Here is a 20,300-nt window from a genome sequence, read left to right as displayed (position 1 = left end):
CCTTATACACCTTTGACTGTGGGGCCAAATTCCCCTCCAACTTGATTTTCAAGTTTGCTGATGACACCACCGTTGTGGGTCGGATCGCAAACAATGACGAAAGAGATAGAGAATCTGGTGAACTGGTGCGATGACAATAATCTCTCCCTCAATGTCAACAAAATAAAGGAGATAGTCATTGACTTCAGGAAGCTTAGTCCTGAGGGCATGCCCCTGTCTACCATTAATGGGGACGAAGTAGAAATGGTCAAGAGCTTCAAGTTTTTAGGTGTCTAGATCACCAACAACCTGTCCTGGTCCCTCCATGCGGACGCTATAGTTCAGAAAGCCCACCAGTGCCCCTACTTTCTCAGGAGCTCAAGGAAATTTAGCATGTCCGCTACAATTCTCATCAACGTCTACAGATGTACCATAGAAAGCATTCTTTCTGGTTGTATCACAGCTTGGTATGGCTCCTGCTCAGTCCAAGACCACAAGAAACTACAAAGGCTCGTGAATGAAGCCCAGTCCATCACTCAAACCAGCCTTCCATCCATTGACACTGTCTACACTTCCTACTGCCTTGGAAAAGCAGCCAGCATAATCAAGGACCCACACACCCCTGACATACTCTCTTCCACCTTCTTCCGTTGGGAAAAAGATATAAAAGTCTGAGGTCATATACAAACCGACTCATAGACAGCTTCTTCCCTGCTGCCATCAGACTTTTGAATGGACTTACCTTGCATTAAGTTGATCTTTCTTTACACCCTAGCTATGACTGTAACACTACATTCTGAACTCTCTCCTTTCCTTCTCTATGTATGGTATACTTTGTTTGTATAGCATGCAGGAAACAATACTTTTCACTGCATACTAATACACGGACGGCACTGTTGCTTCACAGCGCCAGTGACCCAGGTTCAATTCCGGCCTTGGGTCACTATCTGTGTGGAGTTTGCACATTCTCCCCATGTCTGTGTGGGGTTTCCTCCCACTCCAAAGATATGCGGGTTAGGTTGATTGGCCATGTAAAATTAACCCTAGTGTCAGGGGGATTAGCAAGGTAGATATGTGGGGTTACGGGAATGGGGCCTGGGATTGTGGTCGGTGCAGGCTTGATAGGCCGAATGGCCTCCTTCTGCCCTGTAGGGATTTTATGATGTGACAATAATAAATCAAATCAATCTTGCCTATGGCTGCTGCACTGAGTAAAGGTCTACATGACTAAATGTATTATCCACAAACTTTCTGCAATATCTTTCTTAAGGATATGTAAAACACGTGTGAATAAAATCCTTATTCTCCAGATGTTTGGACAGTGGATACTTAGTTGATTGTAGAAATCCAGTGAAAGATTTGCTACAAGCCACATGAAGTAGTAATTTTGCAGTTCCTTTTAGATTGTTGCACTGTCTTCTGTTCCATTTTGATGACAGATACAAAGGAGCAGAATGCTGAGTGACAATTGCTCACACTCAAATTTAGACTGGGTCATGAGAGATGCAGGTAAAGCAGACAGTGAAGAGTGATGAAGTTTCTAAACTGAGGAGTTTTGAAAAAATTGAGACACTGGCAGTTGGGATGGAACCCGAGGGAATAGATTTAAGATAATTGGCAAAAGACCAAAAATGAGATGAGAATATTTGTCATACAGCAAGTTATGATGAAAGGCAAAGGTATGTACACTGATCCTTGGACATAGTTGATAAGGCTGTTAAAAAGGCACAAGGTATCCTTAGTTTTATGAATGGAGGCATTAGAGTCCAAAAGCAAAGAAATCATGCTAGCCTTAATAAACCATTGAGTACTGTGGACAATTCTGAGTTCTGCACTTTCGGAATGGTGTTCAAGAAGGGTTTTGATAGAGTGAATTAGAAGAACCATATCCATAAGCAGGAAGATGATCATCAACTGGGGGAATTGGCAAAAGAACCGGAGGTAGGTTGAGGTTAAAAGTTTTAATGCAACAAATTATGAAATGGAACATACTGCTTCAAAGGGAAGCAGATTGAATACGTTCAGAAGGGAATTGGATGAATGCTTGGGAGAGGAATAAATTGCAGGTTGTGGGCAAGAGCAGGGGAGTGGGACTAATTGGATAGTTCTTTCAAAGAACTGGTAGAGAGACGATGAGCTAAATAGATTTCTGTGCTGTATGATGGGATAGAACTAAGCAGTTAAAGAATCAGGTAGACGGTGAGGCGCTTCTGATAAATAGACAAGGCTGATGTTGCCAGGAACAGGAGGCTTTTATTCACTAAAAAGGAACGATGTGGAACAGACAATAAACAGAACAATACTGGGCATGAGGATCTCCCGACTGAGGCCGGAGGGGGAGGGCTGCAGCCTTTATACCCTGAGGGCGGAGCCTCCCAGTTAAAGGTGCAGCCGAATTAAAGGTGTCAGGGAGTGTCTCATATACGAACAGTAGTGGCAACAATATATACAGCTCAACCGTGCCGAAGGCACGAGTGGTTTACCAGAGACTGGTCATCTATATACAATTAATAAGTGGTTCATTCTGAGGTTTAATATGTAGGCTACATATTTAAATTAATTCATTTGCAGATGATATCAATGAGTACATTTTTTGGCAGTTCAATCTCAATCTGTATCACATAACTTTAAATATAAAAGTGATGAATGTTTCACTTTGAAAATTCATGCTCCTTTTTTTATTTGATATTTTGTTTCATCAAGTTTATCTTGTGAATGACACTTCTGTGTGCTACCTCAACCAGCCCAGGGACTTCTGCTGCATCAGTGTGGAAGCAAAAGAGGTAAGTTCGACAAATATCTTCCTTTTGAAATTGATGCCTTCTCCTGTTAGAGTAGTGGATACAATGACCATTGCACCACTTGAATGACTACTAACAGTCTCACCCCGACACGGGTTTTACATATAACAGTCACAAGAAAGTGCAGAACTAGAAAAACGCTGTTTCAAAAAATCTTCCAATCCTCAAATAATGGTCCAATTTACCTTTTTTCTACACAACTGTCTCAATGGATAGGTATATTCTACAGGTTTTCACCTCCTACTGACACTTAAACCTAATGTGTGCACTTGCTCTTGTTACAGCTGGAGCCATGTTCTCTGGTTGGAATATTATTACCCTCTGAGTAAACAAACCCAGGTGGTTCAATTTCCTGCATGGCTCAGAAGCCTTGAACAACACAGCAATTAGAGTGCAGTTCTCTGCATGCCTGCAGTCCCAAAATTTTCATTGTATGATTAACATCACTGCGCACAGTTTTAGGGTGACTAAAAGTTCATCGTCAGTCATAATGTTTGGTTTCCCTGATTAATGCTGTGCTTTGAAATGTTGCATTTGAGAGCTATCCCCCAACACTGCAACTCACTCTCTGGAATGCTGCCTTACAACCTGGAGTCATTTAGTCCAAATCCCATTAGCCACTCATCTCTTCATTTTCCTGCCCGCTCCAGATTTCTGTCACCCACCTGACTGCTTTGTTTTATGGTCCAACTATGACTATTTCTCATTCTAATGACATTCAGGTCACTGAGAAATGTTGCAAGAGGTCAGATAGCTCACCCAGAACTTGGAGCATGCTCTATGTGATTCCTTTCACAAACTCCAGTGTTTCATGGCCACTAAATCACTGCTATAACTCACTGAATCACATTTTTACAGCACAGGCAGCCATTCACCCCCATCTCATCTGCACTGGTTCTCCCCATGAGCATTTTACGTAGTGCCATTATCCTGCCTGATCTCTGTAACCCTGCATATTCTCTCTTTTCTAATTCCCTTTTGAATGTGTCAATTAAACCTGCCCACACCACACTCTCAGGCAGTGCATTCCGGACCCTAACCACTAATTGTGTGAAAATTTTTCTCGTATCGCTTTTGCCAATTACTTGATCCTTGAAGGTGGCAACACAGGTGGTGAAGAAGGCATATGGTATGCTTGCCTTTATAGGACGGGGTATAGAGTATAAAAGCTGGAGTCTGATGATGCAGCTGTATAGAACGCTGGTTAGGCCACATTTGGAGTACTGCGTCCAGTTCTGGTCGCCGCACTCCCAGAAGGACGTGGAGGCATTGGAGAGAGTGCAGAGAAGGTTTACCAGGATGTTGCCTGGTATGGAGGGTCTTGGCTATGAGGAGAGATTGGGTAGACTGGGGTTGTTCTCCTTGGAAAGACGGAGAATGAGGGGACATCTAATAGAGGTGTACAAGATTATGAAGGGTATAGATAGGGTGAACAGTGGGAAGCTTTTTCCCAGGTCGGAGGTGACGATCACGAGGGGTCACGGGCTCAAGCTGAGAGGGGTGAAGTATAACTCAGATATCAGAGGGACGTTTTTTACACAGAGGGTGGTGGGGGCCTGGAATGCGCTGCCAAGTAGGGTGGTGGAGGCAGGCACGCTGACATCGTTTAAGACTTACCTGGATAGTCACATGAGCAGCCTGGTAATGGAGGGATACAAACGATTGGTCAAGTTGGACCAAGGAGTGGCACAGGCTTGGAGGGCCGAAGGGCCTGTTTCCTGTGCTGTACTGTTCTTTGTTCTTTCACTAGTGGGAACAGTTTCTCCCTATTTACTCTGTCTAGACCTCATGATAGAGTTCAAGACATGGGAGCTGCTAAGTTGGTCAGGTTGTCTTGTTGTCAGACATCTGGGGAACGCTACATATGTACAGATCTACAGCAGATAACTGTCATTTGTCACTCCTGTGACTCCAACATGGAAGACAACTTCACAATCTGTGAAAGCAGAATATGACCTGTGTTGGGTGTACCGGATACTGTGATCTCATTTAGTGCCAGACGTGTTCCCCTAGCTTTTCAGAATGCATTCTAGTAAGATGAGACTAATTTGTAAACCAAACAGGTTTATTGTTTGTGAAATGTATGACCATAACTTTAATATTTAAGGGGCATCTAGAGAAATACATGAATAGGATGGGCATGGTAGGATACAGACATGTGGTTAGTTTAGGCAGGCATCATGATCGGCACAGGCTTGGAGGGCCTGTTCCTGAACTCAGTTTTTCAGAGAGTAATATCACTTGCCTCCTAATAGTGCCCATCTCTATATTTTCACACACTACACCCCCACAAGATTGAGAGAGTGGGAAAGCAGATCACCTCCACCTATTGATGAAAAATCAATAAGCTCCTTGTGCTTGCTGGTTGGGATGGAAAGGATATGGTTTAATGGAGAGGAGTTTGAGATTGCCCCAAGTTGAAGTGTAAATGAGAATACACAGCTTGAACCCATCACTTTTTCACCAGGACCAGCAGTACATGCTGGCAATGCAGTCAATCTATGAGGAATCAATGCCTCGGCCTGTGAAGGAGTTTGTAAGAGGGGAAATGATGCCCAGTGGCTGGATTCTACAGCCTGACACACAGAATGGAAAAGAAATAACAAGACTTATCTACTTGACTCAGGTAAAAACAATTTGTTAATTTACAAAAATCTAAATTACAGTGATAACAAAATGGTGAATAAAGCTGAGATTCACTTTTCTAATTTTTAAGGTTGATCTTGGTGCTCCTGCTCTGCCTGCCAGACTGCTGGGGTCAGTTGCCAAGCGACAGCCTTTGTGCATTGCCAACCTTGCCAGCTTGCTCTCCTGTTGACGTGTTCTGTTAACAAGACAGGTATTGTATACATCCAGGGTGCTGTAATGGAGCAGCCTCCTTCCCGCTGCATTTCTAACCTGGCTAGACTTGGTTATCTGCTCATCTCAGGCCACATCATGCATCTTCAGCAGTGTACAAGGTTGTGTATAATATGTACAGTTTTGTAGAGGTATTTGTATTGTATAATTGAACAGAATCTGTTTTTCAGTTGCTGAGTCAGTGGACAAGTCACAACACATTGCAGCTGTTCGAAGTTTTTCTATTAAATGTACAGTTAAAATTTTTATTTTTGTATGGTAAAATCAAATGTCCAAATTGAACTTATTTATATATAAACTGAATCATTTTATAGTTAGTTGTGATATAAACTATAAATTCTTGAAATTAAGTCTTTTCTGGTCATTTATATTTAATACTGATTTTAAATATACACTTTGTTGAGATGGGTCTTGTCTTTATTATTGTACAATTACCAAATTACCATAAAAAATCAACAATCAGAAGCTATTGGAGACATAGCTTCTGAATCAGCAACAATGCGAGCTGTTATTCAAAAATACTTAAGGCTTGAATAGTGTTTGCAAGCTCAACTGTTAAAAATCTATTCCAATAAACACATGGTCCACATACTGCAAGATTACTTTATTCTGATAAATGTTTGAAACAGGTAGGTAGTACAGGACTGAACTTTCACTTTTTTTGGTATTCATTTGTTATTTATGAGCATCACAGGCAAGGTCAGCACTTTCCTTGGGAAAGTGGGGTGAGCCACTCTGCTGTTTGGGGAAAGCGCTTTTCTCCTATTGTTATTGTTTGAAATTTGGCATTTTTGTATTTGTCCCGATGAGTGTTAAGCCAAAAAAAACTTCATCTCCTTTCTGGCATTAAAATTTAATTTTAACACTGTGGAGTTTCACTCCTTCAAATTTTAATTTCTAAAATCCCTAAATTTTGTCTCCTCTCCATCCCATATTTGAATACAGGATTTTATGTAAGAATTTTTAATTCAATAATACTTGCTAGCTTAGACTCTATGGCTCAGTATAAATTCTTCAATGCAAGTGCTTCCCCTTCTCTCAGATCCCGTATAATAATGGTGCTGTTCTGAAATGGATCTCTAATTATTTTTAATTGCCATATTTAAAACCCACAAGGATTGTTAACTGAAAATCCAGGCCAACATCACAGGATTAATTATAGCCAAATATAAAGTGGTCCAATGTGAACTACATTAAATATTCACTTGTGAATATTTGATTGAATTTAGCAGCATCAGTAAAAAATATAAAATACTTCCCCCCCCACCCCCAAATGAATTGCACTTATGAATAGCAAAATGCTGTGAGAATAAGGCTAGTTTTTTTTTGCAGAAGTCAATCTAAGCATGCTATTTTACTCAGTATGTCTTTGTTCATTTGCGATCTGGTCTTCAATTTTATCTGTCTTTGCCAGTTCTGAACACATTCCAAATACAGATTCTATCATGTGCATGAAATCCTGGAAGAAGCAAGAAAAATGTTGTTTAAAAACAGAGACCCCTACTGTTTTCAAAGCAATGCAAAATAACTTAGATTTCTATTCATGGATGTATAATTAAAATGCCATGTCAACTTAGTAAGCAGAACAAATCAAACTCCATTACCTGGGGCCAAGGATGCTGTGAAAGGTCCTTCCAGCAACACACTATTGCTGCCGTCTTCATCAGCCCTTGCTCAGTAAGGCCATGAATTAGAAACGAGAGCTCATTCCAACATAACTGAGGAGAGAAGAAATTGTTCAAACTTCTCAGCTGTTCTTATCCCCTTTCAGAAATTTTTCTATACACAACTAGATTATGATGCAGAATTGGAAACCTGCATGTTCATCTGGACAATACACTTCTTTCCAAAAAGTAAATCTTCAAGTGGTTAACTAGGGCGGCAGTACTAAGTGCAATGTAGAAAGGAACTTAATATAGCCTCAGATTCTCTGATGTATTACAAGATGATTTCTCGATGAGGGAAAGGTTCGGAGGTTTTTTTTTAAAAAAACACAGGAATATCAGGCTATTTAAACTTTATGTACAACACAACATATGGGAACAAAGATGAGGAAGAATCTGTCTACTTTAGCTTTCACCGCAATGAGGCAATTAGTGAAGCACAACCCAAGTTAACAATACGTTTTAAAACAACAGACAAACTTTCTCAGCTCAGAGATTTCTCCTCGGCTCAAGTTCTGAAGTTAAATTTAGACAAATGCAAGGTGATGCATTTTGGTAGATTGAACCAGGGCAGGACTTACTTAGTTAATGGTAGGGCGTTAGTGAGAGTTACAGAACAAAGAGATCTAGCGGTACATGTTCATAGCTCCTTGAAAGTGGAGTCACAGGTGGACAGAGTGGTGGAGAAGGCATTCGGCAAGAAGGCATCGGTCAAAACATTGAATACAGGAGTTGGAGTGTCTTGTTGAAGTTGTACAAGACATTGGTAAGGCCACACTTGGAATACTGTGTGCAATTCTGGTCACCCTATTATAGAAAGGATATTATTAAACTCGAAAGAGTGCAGATAAGATTTACTAGGATGCTACCACGACTTGATGGATTGAGTTATAAAGAGAGGTTGGATAGACTGGGACTTTTTTCTCTGGAGCGTAGGAGGCTGAGAGGTGATATAGAGGTCTATAAAATAATGAGGGGCATAGATCAGAGAGATAGTCATTATCTTTTCCCAAAGGTAGGGGAGTCTAAAACTAGAGGGCATAGATTTAAGGTGAGAGGGGAGAGATACAAAAGTGTCCAGAGGGGCAATTTTTTCACACAGAAGGTGGTGAGTGTCTGGAACAAGTTTCCAGAGGTAGTAGTAGAGGCAGGTACAATTTTGTCTTTTAAAAAGCATTTAGATAGTTACATGGGTACACAAGGATATGAGCCAAATGCGGGCAATTGGGATTAGCTTAGGGGTTTAAAAAAAAAGGGCGGCATGGACAAGTTGGGCCGAAGAGCCTGTTTCCATGCTGTAAACCTCTATGACTCTAAATTGTTACAATTTCGTCCATAGCTATTAGGAAACTGCAATAGTTTACCAAACATTTGACTACTATTTCCGAATCAAAATAATATAAAGACATTTGTTTTTCAGGTTATTCATTGTTCCTCGAATGTTCAGCATGAATCTTCTGGGGACATGGGTTCAAATCACCATGGCAGCTGGTGGAATATAAATTCAATTTTTTAAAAATCTGGAATATAAAACTTTTTTTAGTAATGCTGACCATTAAATCATCACCAATTGTTGTAACATCCCATCAGGTTCACTAATGTCCTTTAAGAAAGGAACTCTGCCATACACGTGGCTCCAAACTTACAGCAATGTGGTTGGCTGTTAAATATCCCCCAAAATGGCCTAGCAAGCCACTTGGCTCAAGGGCAGAAAATGGTGGCCTTACCAACAGTGCCAGAAAAGAATTTTTTTTAAAATTCCTAGAGACCCTTTCTTTGAGAGCTGCTACACTTAATATTCCTTACTCACCAAATGTACAGGGAACATATTACAAATATTTAATTTTGTTCATATCAGCACATCAAACAAGGTCAACTCCCCATTCCACTATCATGGGACAGTCCTAAAGTCTCGGAGTCAGCCTTCAAATAGAAATCAGCACACCTGAAGTTCAAATGATAATTTGAATTCCTTCACAATGGGAAGAATCATGCTTCAGAAGCAATGACAAAGAGTTACCTTTCCATTTCTTGTCTCTATTGTATACGAAATATTCTTCTCACTAAATATTAGTTGAAGTGGTACAGGCACACGGAAATCATCCTTCCACAATGCAAGGAGGAGGCTGAGCGAATACTGGGTGGACTTGCAAAAAGAAGCCTCGTCTCCGAAATCTTTTTTTGTGTTAGGGTAGGATAGTGGAATTTCTCCGGCAACTGTGGAAAAGAACCAGGTCAGACTATGGATGGTAGAGTTGAAGCTATCTTGGTAGACAAGATTACTCTTATTCTAATGTTACAAATTAACAATGATACTGTAAATTCACCAAGACAAAGGAGATTTCCTCTATATCACATGTATAATAAAAAACATAAAATTGTATTAATGCATGCAGAAAATGTTGCTCAGTCAGTTAGCCTTGCAAATGGAAGTCTCAATATATAGGGAGGAAAATGAAGGGCTTTTGGTTCAATGAAAAGTACAAACTAAAAATACAAAAAATAGTTTCACTGTTGAAGGCTACTATAGCTGTGGCTCATGGGCAATACTATTACCTCAGTCAGATCATAAATTCTGGAGCAGGATTGAAAGTTAGGACAAACTAGGCTGACTTCAGTGTTGCGCTGTCAGAGGTGCTAACTTTCATTAAATAGGCTATGTCTTTCACCTTGAGTAGATATAAAGCAGGCTTGTCCAATGAGCAGCCCAAGCATAGCCTCAAAGTCCATACGTGTGGCAGCTGGAGCCAGTTTTCAATAGACCAGTTAAACAGGCACATTTAAATGGAAGATTCTACATGGAGCTGCTCCTTCTATCACAGGCAGTTTCTTTCCAATGATTAGTGCTTATAGGCTCCCTAGTCAGCAGCATATAATGGAGAGAAATAATTTGAGATTGGAAGAGAAGTGAACATTAGCGGCACTGAATTCAGGGCCAAAGAGCAGAGAATGGAGCACACTGGACCAACTGGAGACTGTGTGGGTGGGTGGGTGGGGGGGGGGGGGGGGGGGTAATCTGTACAATATTTATCCAACCAAAATAAAACAGACAACTTAATTTATTTAATTGTGATTTGCGATGCTTTCATGAAACTCGTATTGGTTGCGATAGTTGTCTACAAAAATACTTTAACATTTTGAAGATGTGAAAGACGTTTTTTAAATGCAGATCTTCATTTACTGATCATTAGAACTTTCACCACTATTAAAATCAAATAAACATTTTCCTCTAGATGTAAATTACAAATATATTTTTAAAAAATCATCTGGCACATCAGCATCAATGCTACTGATTTTTTAAAAATGCACAATTATTTGTACATGAAAACATTTGCACCTGGAGCTGGAAGAAATAGGAGAGTGAAAAAGGTTTCTCCAATTACTTACCTAACAAAGAAGCTAACTCTACAGTGTACTTGGCAAGGGCCTGTTCAATTACTGGACAAATGTACTGCAAAAGAAAAGTCACAGTTCACCAAAAGTGAAGAGGTGGTTTGTGCCAATGTTTACACTTTGTAGGAGGCTCCTCCCTCCCTTTCAGCAAAATTCTGACTGCTTTCTCTCTCATCTGACTGACCTCAATTGTATCAATGCTGTTCACTGGAATTACTCCTTGTGGTAAAACTTCCATATTCTAACCTGAATTTCCTATTGGATTTCAAGACTCTCTTCTACTTAAGGCAGTGTCATCTCTAAATCTTTCTTGCACCTTCTCTAATGCTTCTATATCTTTACAAAACATAGCAACCAGAACGGTGCACAGTAATCCCAGTGTGGTCGAGCCAAAGTCTGATATATTTTCAATTCTTTTACTCTAAATATGAAATGCCGATTAAGTTTGAGTTGCTAAATAAATTACTCAATTTAATTTGAGAAAATGTAACATACTTGCAATAAAGCACCTTATGGTACTATTTTTCCCAGGTTGAGTTTTGATATTTTATGCATAATGAATCCAGACCAGCTTCAACTCTTATTTATAAAATTAACCTATTCCCTTCCAATCACATTTTCCCTCCTGAGAACTGTGCATGCCAGCTGCAACCTTGATTCAAGAAACCTTGAAGTTACTTGCTCCATCCTACCTTAGCATAACCAGACACCAAAAATGATGCCAGCCTGGAGTCTCTCCCAAACACTTACTCTCATTCTGAGGGAGGTATTCAGAATCTGAATTTCCTATATTAGTACAACTGAAATTGGTAATGCACACAACAGAAACCAGAGACAAGGTTCTGAGAATGTATTCTATTAAATGAACAAATTTGAATAAAAAGACACACCTGTCTACATCTTAGTGTTTGGCATAATCTTCTTAATAAGTCATCAAGTTGTTTGTGCTCCACTGTTTCATCACTGTGTCTGGGACCCAATGTAATACTTAGCAGCTCCTATGAAAGGGAGAGGATACACACAGCAAATTAGGCTACAGGTTTCCAAACAAAGTCAACCAGAGATTTTAGCAAAAGCCCATGACATTAAAAGATACACATCCCTTTTTCCAAGCATCAAACTGGCTGTGAATTATTCAGAGAGCAATATTTAGGTCCTAATTTGTTCAGATATGGAACTAAGAATAAAACTGAACTTGTGTCCTTCTGTACTTTGCCATTACTTTCCATTTCAATTTTCTTCCCCCTCTCTCTGGGATATTGTCCCAGGGTCACCAGAAATTCTCCAGTCTCTTGGCCAAAGTTTCACACCAAGTACAAGGCCAGTGAATATCAGCATAAAATTCAAGCATGAAGAGCATCACAATTAAACTTCCTTCCCTAACCCAATATACATGCATGATTTCCAATTGGAGGGAACCCTGTTAGATCTTTCCATTTTCACCACCATCCCAACAAACAGTCTTTAATACAGCACGGAAGTTAAAGAGAGCACATTAATTAGTAAAGGCAGTGTCAGTAATCCTAGTACCAGACAGATCAGACAGAAGCAAGACAGAGAGCAAGGGAAGTCCAGATTAAACTGCATTTATTTCAATGCAAGAGGCCTGACGGGCAAGGCAGATGAACTCAGGGCATTGATGGGTACGTGGGACTGGGATATTATAGCAATTACTGAAACATGGCTAAGGGAGGGACAGGACTGGCAGCTTAATGTTCCAGGGTACAGATGCTATAGGAAAGATAGAACAGGAGGTAAGAGAGGAGGGGGAGTTGCACTTTTGATTAAGGAAAGCATCACGGCCGTACAGAGAGAGGATATATCCGAGGGTTCGGCCACTGAGTCTATATGGGTAGAACTGAGAAATAAGAAGGGGGAAATCACTTTGATAGGGTTGTACTATAGGCCCCCAAATAGTCAGTGGGAAATTGAGGTGCAAATATGTAAGGAGATTACAGATAGCTCCAAGAAAAATAGGGTGGTAATAGTCCAAGAGATTTTAATTTTCCCAACATTGACTGGGACAGTCATAGTATTAGAGGGTTGGATGGAGAGAAATTTGTTGAGTGTATTCAGGAGGAATTTCTCATTCAGTATTTGTTCCCAGGAGCAGGCTGAGGGTAAGAGAGTTGGTTTTCTGACTTTAATTAATTATTTATTTTTTCAGTTAATTTTGGGTTTAAAATCGGAGGTTTTTTTCAAAACTGGAAGTAGGCCCAGGAGAGGCCTGGGGAAGTTTTTGGAGGGTTTAAAAGCGCACCAAAGTATACAGCAGGCAGCATTGTAGCGGGCAGCAGAGTGAGTGGGAAGTTGAGTGAGCTGTCAGGGCTTTGGCTCACAGGGCTTGGACGAGCAGGGGTGAGTTTTTGTTTCCTTACATTCTTATTAACTTTTCACTGTCGTACTTGACATAAAGTGTCCAGTATGAGTGTGAAACCAGTGTGTTGTTCCCAGTGTAGGATGTGGGAGGTCCTGGAGTCATCTGGCCTCCCGGACATCCACATCTGTGAGGGGTGTGTCGAGCTGCGGTTCCTGAGGGACCGTGTTAGGGAGCTGGAACTGCAGCTCGAAGATCTTAGGCTGATGAGGGAGAATGAGGAGGTGATAGACAAGAGCTATCATCAGATGGTCACACCAGGGCCACAGGAGGAGGCCAAGTGGGTGACGGCAAGGAAGGGTAAGGCTAGGGTGGTTGAGAGCACCCCGGTGGATTTGCCCCTGCACAACAAGTACTCCTGCTTGAGTACTGCTGGGGGGGGACAGCCCGCCTGGGGGAAGCAGCAGTGGCCGTATCTCCGGAGTGGAGTCCAGCCCTGTAACTCAGAGGGCTAAGGAAAAGAGGAGGAAGGCAGTATTAATCGGGGACTCGATGGTGAAGGGGACAGACAGGCGTTTCTGCGGAGGTAGGCGGGAGTCTCGCATGGTGGTCTGCCTCCCTGGGGCCGGGATCCAGGATGTCGCTAGTCGTGTCCCGGAAATCCTGAGGTGGGAGGGAGAGGAGCCTGAGGTAGCGGTACATATTGGTACCGCTGATGTGGGTAGGAAGGGAGAAGGGGTCATGAAAAGGGAGTACAGGGAATTAGGGAGACAGCTGAGAAAGAGGAAAGCAAAGGTAGTAATCTCAGGATTACTGCCTGTGCCACGGGAAGGTGAGGGCAGGAATGGAGTGAGGTGGAAGATGAATGTGTGGCTGAGGGACTGGTGCAGGGGGCAGGGATTCAGGTTCCTGGACCATTGGGACCTCTTTCGGGGCAGGGGTGATCTGTATACAAAAAACGGGTGGAACTTGAATCACAGGGGGACCAATATCCTGGCCGGTAGGTTGGCTAAGGCTACTGGGGAGAATTTAAACTAGATAGGTTGGGGGGAGGGGAGCTAGAAGAGTTGACTAGGATCAAGGAACTAATTGATGGGGGGGAGGATGCAGGGGTAAGGGGAATTACAAAATTAATGGTAGAGGAGAGGGTGCAAGTGAATGAAGGCGGTAATTTAGATAAGGGAGTAGAGGGAGAGGGTGTTCGCGACTCATCAAAGCGGGTCCATATATAAGCTGGAATAAGGACACTTTGCCTGAATGCACGAAGCATTCGGAACAAGGTAAATGAGTTGATGGTGCAAATCAGCACAAATGGGTACGATCTGGTGGCCATTACAGAAACGTGGCTGAAAGGTGACCAGGACTGGGAGATGAATATCCAGGGGTATCAGGCGTTTAGGAAGAATAGACAGGAAGGAAAAGGTGGTGGGGTCGCGCTATTAATAAGAGATAATATCAGGGTAGTACTGAGGGATGACATAGGCTCTGAGGAACAAAACGTGGAATCATTATGGGTAGAGATGAGGAATAGTAGAGGGAGAAAGACACTAGTAGGTGTGGTATATAGGCCCCCAAATAATAATGTTGAGGTAGGGAGGGCTATAAACAAGCAGATAAGGGATGCATGTAAAAACGGAACGGCAATAATCATGGGGGACTTCAACATGCACATTGACTGGCAGACTCAAGTCGGTAAGGGTGGAATGGAGGAAGAGTTCTTAGAATGCTGTCGGGATAGTTTCCTTGAACAGCATGTTACGGAACCGACGAGGGAACGAGCTATTTTGGATCTGGTATTGTGTAACGAGGTAGGTAGAATTAAGGATCTTATTGTGAAGGACCCTCTTGGGTCTAGTGACCACAATATGGTCGAATTTCTGATTGAGATGGAAGAGGAGAAAGTTTGGTCCCAAGCCAGTGTCCTCTGTTTTGAACAGAGGGAAATATGATAGGATGAGGGATGAATTGGCTAAGGTAGACTGGGAGAGCAGGCTGGCAGGTAGGATAGCTGAGGAACAGTGGAGGATTTTTAAGGAGATCCTTTTCAGTTCTCAGCAAAAATATGTTCCAGCAAAAAACAAGGATTGTAAGAAAAGGGAGAACCAGCCGTGGATAACGAAGGAAATAAAGGAGAGTATTAAAATAAAAACAGCTGCGTACAGAGTGGCCAAAAATAGTGGAGAAACAAGTGATTGGGAAAAATTTAAGAAACAACAAAGAGAGACTAAGAAAGCGATAAAGAAAGGAAGGATAGACTATGAAGCCAGGCTAGCAAGTAATATAAAAAATGATAGTAAAAGTTTTTATAAATATATAAAAAGGAATAGAGTGGCTAGAGTGAATGTTGGACCCTTGGAGGACGAGAGGGGGGAGTTAATAGTGGGAAATGAGGATATGGCTGAGTCTTTAAATAAGTTTTTTGTGTCGGTCTTCACGGTGGAGGACACAAATAGTTTGCCAAATATTAACGATAGAGGGTTGGCAGCAGGAGAAACAATTAATGGAGGAGAACCGGTGGATGCGGTGTTTTTGGATTTCCAAAAGGCGTTTGATAAGGTGCCCCATAAAAGGCTGCTGAAGAAGATTAGGGCACACAGAGTTGGGGGTAGTGTGTTAAAGTGGATTGGGGACTGGCTATCCGACAGGAAGCAAAGAGTCGGAATAAATGGGTGTTTTTCCGGTTGGAGGAAGGTAACTAGTGGCGTGCCGCAGGGATCGGTACTCGGGCCGCAACTGTTTACCATTTATATAGATGATCTGGAAGAGGGGACGGAGTGTAGGGTAACGAAGTTTGCAGACGACACAAAGATAAGTGGAAAAGTGAATCGTGTGCAGGACGGAGAAGATCTGCAGAGAGATTTGGACAGGCTGAGTGAGTGGGCGAGGATATGGCAAATGGAGTATAACGTTGAGAAATGCGAGGTTATACACTTTGGAGGAAATAATAACAAATGGGATTACTATCTCAATGGAAACAAATTAAAACATGCTACCGTGCAAAGGGACCTGGGGGTCCTTGTGCATGAGACGCAAAAGCCCAGTCTGCAGGTACAACAGGTGATCAAGAAGGCAAATGGGATGTTGGCCTACATCGCGAGGGGGATAGAATATAAAAGCAGGGATGTCTTGATGCACCTGTACAGGGCATTGGTGAGGCCGCAGCTGGAATACTGTGTGCAGTATTGGTCCCTTTATATGAGGAAGGATATATTGGCATTGGAGGGAGTGCAGAGAAGGTTCACCAGGTTGATACCGGAGATGAGGGGTTTGGATTATGAGGAGAGGCTGAGGAGATTGGGTTTGTACTCGTTGGAGTTTAGAAGGATGAGGGGGGATCTTATGGAGACTTATAAGATAATGCGGGGGCTGGATAGGGTGGAGGCGGAGAGATTCTTTCCACTTAGTAAGGAAGTTAAAACTAGAGGACACAGCCTCAAAATAAAGGGGGGTCGGTTTAAGACAGAGTTGAGGAGGAACTTCTTCTCCCAGAGGGTGGTGAATCTCTGGAATTCTCTGCCCACTGAGGTGGTGGAGGCTACCTCGCTGAATATGTTTAAAGCGCGGATGGATGGATTCCTGATCGGTAAGGGAATTAAGGGTTATGGGGATCAGGCGGGTAAGTGGTACTGATCCACGTCAGATCAGCCATGATCTTATTGAATGGCGGGGCAGGCTCGAGGGGCTAGATGGCCTACTCCTGCTCTTATTTCTTATGTGGATGACCCGAATAGAAAGGGGGCAAAACTTGACCTCCTCTTGGGAAATAAGGGCAGGTGACAGCAGTGTTAGTGAGGAATCACTTTGGGACCAGTGACCATAATTCTATTCGTTTTAAGATAGCTATGGAGAATGATAGGTCTGTCCCAAAAGTTAAAATTCTAAATTGGGGCAAGGCCAATTTTGATGGTATCAGGCAGGAACTTTCAAAAGTTAATTGGGGGAGTCTGTGGGAAGGCAAAGGGATGTCTGGTAAGTGGCATGCTTTCAAAAGTGTGTTAACCAGGGTTCAGGGTAAACACATTCCTCTTAGAATGAAGGGCAAGGCTGGCAGAAGTCAGGAACCCTGGATGACTCGGGATATTGAGGCCCTGGTCAAGAAGAAGAAAGAGGCACATGACATGCATAGGCAGCTGGGATCAAGTGAATCTCTTGAAGAGTATAGAGGAGTAGAGTTAAGAGAGAAATCAGGAGTATAGAGGAATAGAGTTAAGAGAGAAATCAGGAGGGCAAAAAGGGGACACAAAATTGTTTTGGCAGATAAGGCAAAGGAGAATCCAAAGAGCTTCTACAAATACATAAAGGGCAAAAGAGTAACAAGGGAGAGAGTAGGGCCTCTTAAAGATCAACAAGGTCATCTATGTGCGGATCCACAATGAGATCCTAAATGAATATTTCTCATCAGTATTTACTGTTCAGAAAAGCATGGATGTTAGGGAACTTGGGGAAATAAATAGTGATGTCTTGAGGAGTGTACATATTACAGAGGAGGTGGTGCTGGAAGTCTTAAAGCGCATCAAGGTAGATAAATCTGCGGGACCTGATGAGGTGTATCCCAGGACGTTGTGGGAGGCTAGGGAGGAAATTGCGGGTGCCCTAGCCGAGATATTTGAATCATCAATAGTCACGGGTGAGGTGCCTGAAGATTGGAGAGTGGCAAATGTTGTGCCTTTGTTTAAAAAGGGCTGCAGAGAAAAGTCTGGGAACTACAGGCCAGTGAGCCTTACATCTGTGGTGGGTAAATTGTTGGAAGGTATTTTGAGAGACTGGATCTACAGGCATTTAGAGATGCAAGGACTGATTAGGGACAGTCAGCATGGCTTTGAGAGTGGAAAATCATGTCTCACAAATTTAACTGAGTTTTTTGAAGGGGTAACCAAGAAGGTAGATGAGGGCAGTGCAGTTGATGTTGTCTACATGGACTTTAGCAAGGCCTTTGACAAGGTACCGCATGGTAGGTTGTTGCATAAAGTTAAATCTCATGGGATCCAGGATGAAGTATCTAAATGGATACAAAATTGGCTTCTTGACAGAAGCCAGAGGGTGGTTGTAGAGGGTTGTTTTTCAAACTGGAGGCCTGTGACCAGCGGTGTGCCTCAGGGATCAGTGCTGGGCCCACTGTTATTTGTCATTTATATTAATGATTTGGATGAAAATATAGGGGACCTGGTTAGTAAGTTTGCAGATGACACCAAGATTGGTGGCATAGTGGACAGTGAAGAAGGTTATCTCCAATTGCCTCGGGATCTTGATCAATTGGGCCAGTGGGCTGAAAAATGGCAGATGGAGTTTAATTTAGACAAATGCGAGGTGATGCATTTTGGTAAATTGAACCAGGGCAGGACTTACTCAGTTAATGGTAGGGTGCTGGGGAGAGTTACAGAACAAAAGATCTAGGGGTACACGTTCATAGCTCCTTGAAAGTGGAGTCACAGGTGGACAGAGTGGTGAAGAAGGCATTCGGCATGCTTGGTTTCATCGGCCAGAACATTGAATCCAGGAGTTCAAATGTCTTGTTGAAGTTGTACAAGACATTGGTAAGGCCACACTTGGAATACTGTGTGCAATTCTGGTCACCTTATTATAGAAACAATATCATTAAACTAGAAAGAGTGCGGAAAATATTTATTAGGATGCTATCTGGACTTGATGGATTGAGTTATGAGGAGAGGCTTTTTTTTTTTTAAAAAAAGACTGGGACTTTTTTCTCTGGAGTGTCGGAGGCTGAGGTGACCTTATAGAGGTCTATAAAATAGACCTCTATAAGGCATAGACAAGATAGATAGTCAATATCTTTTCCCAAAGGTAGGGGAGTCTAAAACTAGAGGGCATAGGTTTACGGTGAGAGGGGAGAGATACAAAAGTGTCCAGAGGGGCAATTTTTTTTTTTTACACAGAGGGTGGTGATTGTTTGGAACAAGCTGCCAGAGGTAGTAGTAGAGACGGGTACAATTTTGTCTTTTAAAAAGCATTTAGATAATTACATGGGTACGATGGGTATAGAGGGATATGGGCCAAATGTGTGCAATTGGGATTAGCTTCGGGCTTTTAAAAAAAAAAGGGCGGCATGGACAAGTTGGGCCAAAGGCCCTGTTTCCATGCTGTAAACCTCTATGACATGGTTTAGGTTATCATGCACTCACCCATCAAAGTTTGCTTGACCAGAATAATGCCCAATCTCAGGAAACAGTGCCTTGCTGTGTTTCCAGACCACATTGACAAATAGTGTCACCATGGTGAAGGACGGAGGGTCTTACCTCTGTGCTATGTTAAAATGTGTCCGTGTGTCCTCAGCATCATGCAGAGTGAAATACTGGGCACAGCGCTCAGTCATATGAACAAGACCAAGAATCTGAGACACAGGTAGAATAATCTACTCCTGCAACTGGTCTTTCAATAGCCTGGGAAAGGACGTTTTCTACACATTCCCACCCCAATTGCTCAAGACAGACCTTAACATCAATGCAGAAAGACTCCAGACTACTGTGGGCACATCAGTTCAAAATGACAAAGATTGATTGTGCTCCTCACAGCATTTGTGGATGCAATGCAGAGACTACACAAATAAAAAAAATCCCACATTACACATTGAATTTATTAGATTTGTGGATTAAGATGCTTTTTCAGAAATATTTCAGGTTGTTTATTAACATTTTTATGCAACCGCATTGAAAATTGAATAAATTCTGCATTTCTATCACATTTAATCAATGGGAACGTAACATACCTTAAACTCACTCGCTATCTGGGAGGGAGGTGGGGCATTGTGCTTACATTCTGGTGAGCAATTCCTTATTGCTCCAGGAACCTCACTCGCATTGGTCGATTGCACTGTTTGAGATTTCTTCAGTCTGTCAAAACCAAGCTTTACTTCTTTTCTAATTAAAGCTGATAATAAAATAAAAGAAGAAAATCTGATCTAGAGTGCAAGCTGCCACAGGAGTGCAAACTCAAAGTACATTTTACACAACATGCTCCTCTTTGTCCAGACACAGTGCACCAATCATTATTTATCATCAGAAGGTACATTCAAGACAAGCTCTCTCAGTGACTGGCTCAAAAGGATCTGCGTTCCTCACTCAGTTCAACATTGTAACTAAGAACTAGCAAAGTGACCTTAAAATAATCCTGCAATAAGATATGGTACATCATGCAAAAGTACATCACTGGTTTCAAAATTAATTGTCTCCTAGGAATATGTAGGGATATGGGGGTAGGGCCTGGGTGGGATTGTGGTCAGTGCAGACTCGATGGGCCGAATGGCCTCTTTCTGTACTGTAGGGTTTCTAT

At 42.1% G+C, this 20,300-nt stretch overlaps 2 protein-coding genes across 3 annotated transcripts in view; one reads left to right on the top strand and one right to left on the bottom strand.

Annotated features, from left to right (window-relative positions):
* The window catches only part of stard9 (StAR-related lipid transfer (START) domain containing 9), a 324,067-nt gene extending 317,840 nt beyond the window's left edge, over nucleotides 1–6,227 (top strand). Inside the window, exons 32-34 of the mRNA XM_078233633.1 lie at nucleotides 2,683–2,762; nucleotides 5,248–5,406; nucleotides 5,497–6,227. Coding sequence (XP_078089759.1) covers nucleotides 2,683–2,762; nucleotides 5,248–5,406; nucleotides 5,497–5,598 — 341 coding nt within the window. The 3' untranslated portion in view covers nucleotides 5,599–6,227. The remainder of the gene's footprint in view (nucleotides 1–2,682; nucleotides 2,763–5,247; nucleotides 5,407–5,496) is intronic.
* Nucleotides 6,092–20,300, bottom strand: part of cdan1 (codanin 1) — a 126,852-nt gene continuing 112,643 nt past the window's right edge. For both annotated transcript variants that reach the window (XM_078233634.1, XM_078233635.1), the window contains 6 exons: nucleotides 19,738–19,898; nucleotides 11,587–11,694; nucleotides 10,691–10,754; nucleotides 9,324–9,520; nucleotides 7,244–7,357; nucleotides 6,092–7,098 (listed from right to left, as the gene is read on the bottom strand). In XM_078233634.1, the coding sequence (XP_078089760.1) occupies nucleotides 6,994–7,098; nucleotides 7,244–7,357; nucleotides 9,324–9,520; nucleotides 10,691–10,754; nucleotides 11,587–11,694; nucleotides 19,738–19,898 (749 nt within the window). In that variant the 3' untranslated portion in view covers nucleotides 6,092–6,993. The remainder of the gene's footprint in view (nucleotides 7,099–7,243; nucleotides 7,358–9,323; nucleotides 9,521–10,690; nucleotides 10,755–11,586; nucleotides 11,695–19,737; nucleotides 19,899–20,300) is intronic.

This window comes from Mustelus asterias, chromosome 18, assembly GCF_964213995.1.
Source record: "Mustelus asterias chromosome 18, sMusAst1.hap1.1, whole genome shotgun sequence".
Taxonomy (NCBI): Eukaryota; Metazoa; Chordata; class Chondrichthyes; order Carcharhiniformes; family Triakidae; genus Mustelus; species Mustelus asterias.
The sequence above is the reverse complement of the archived record's forward strand: the minus strand, read 5'-3'. Positions and strand labels throughout refer to the sequence as shown.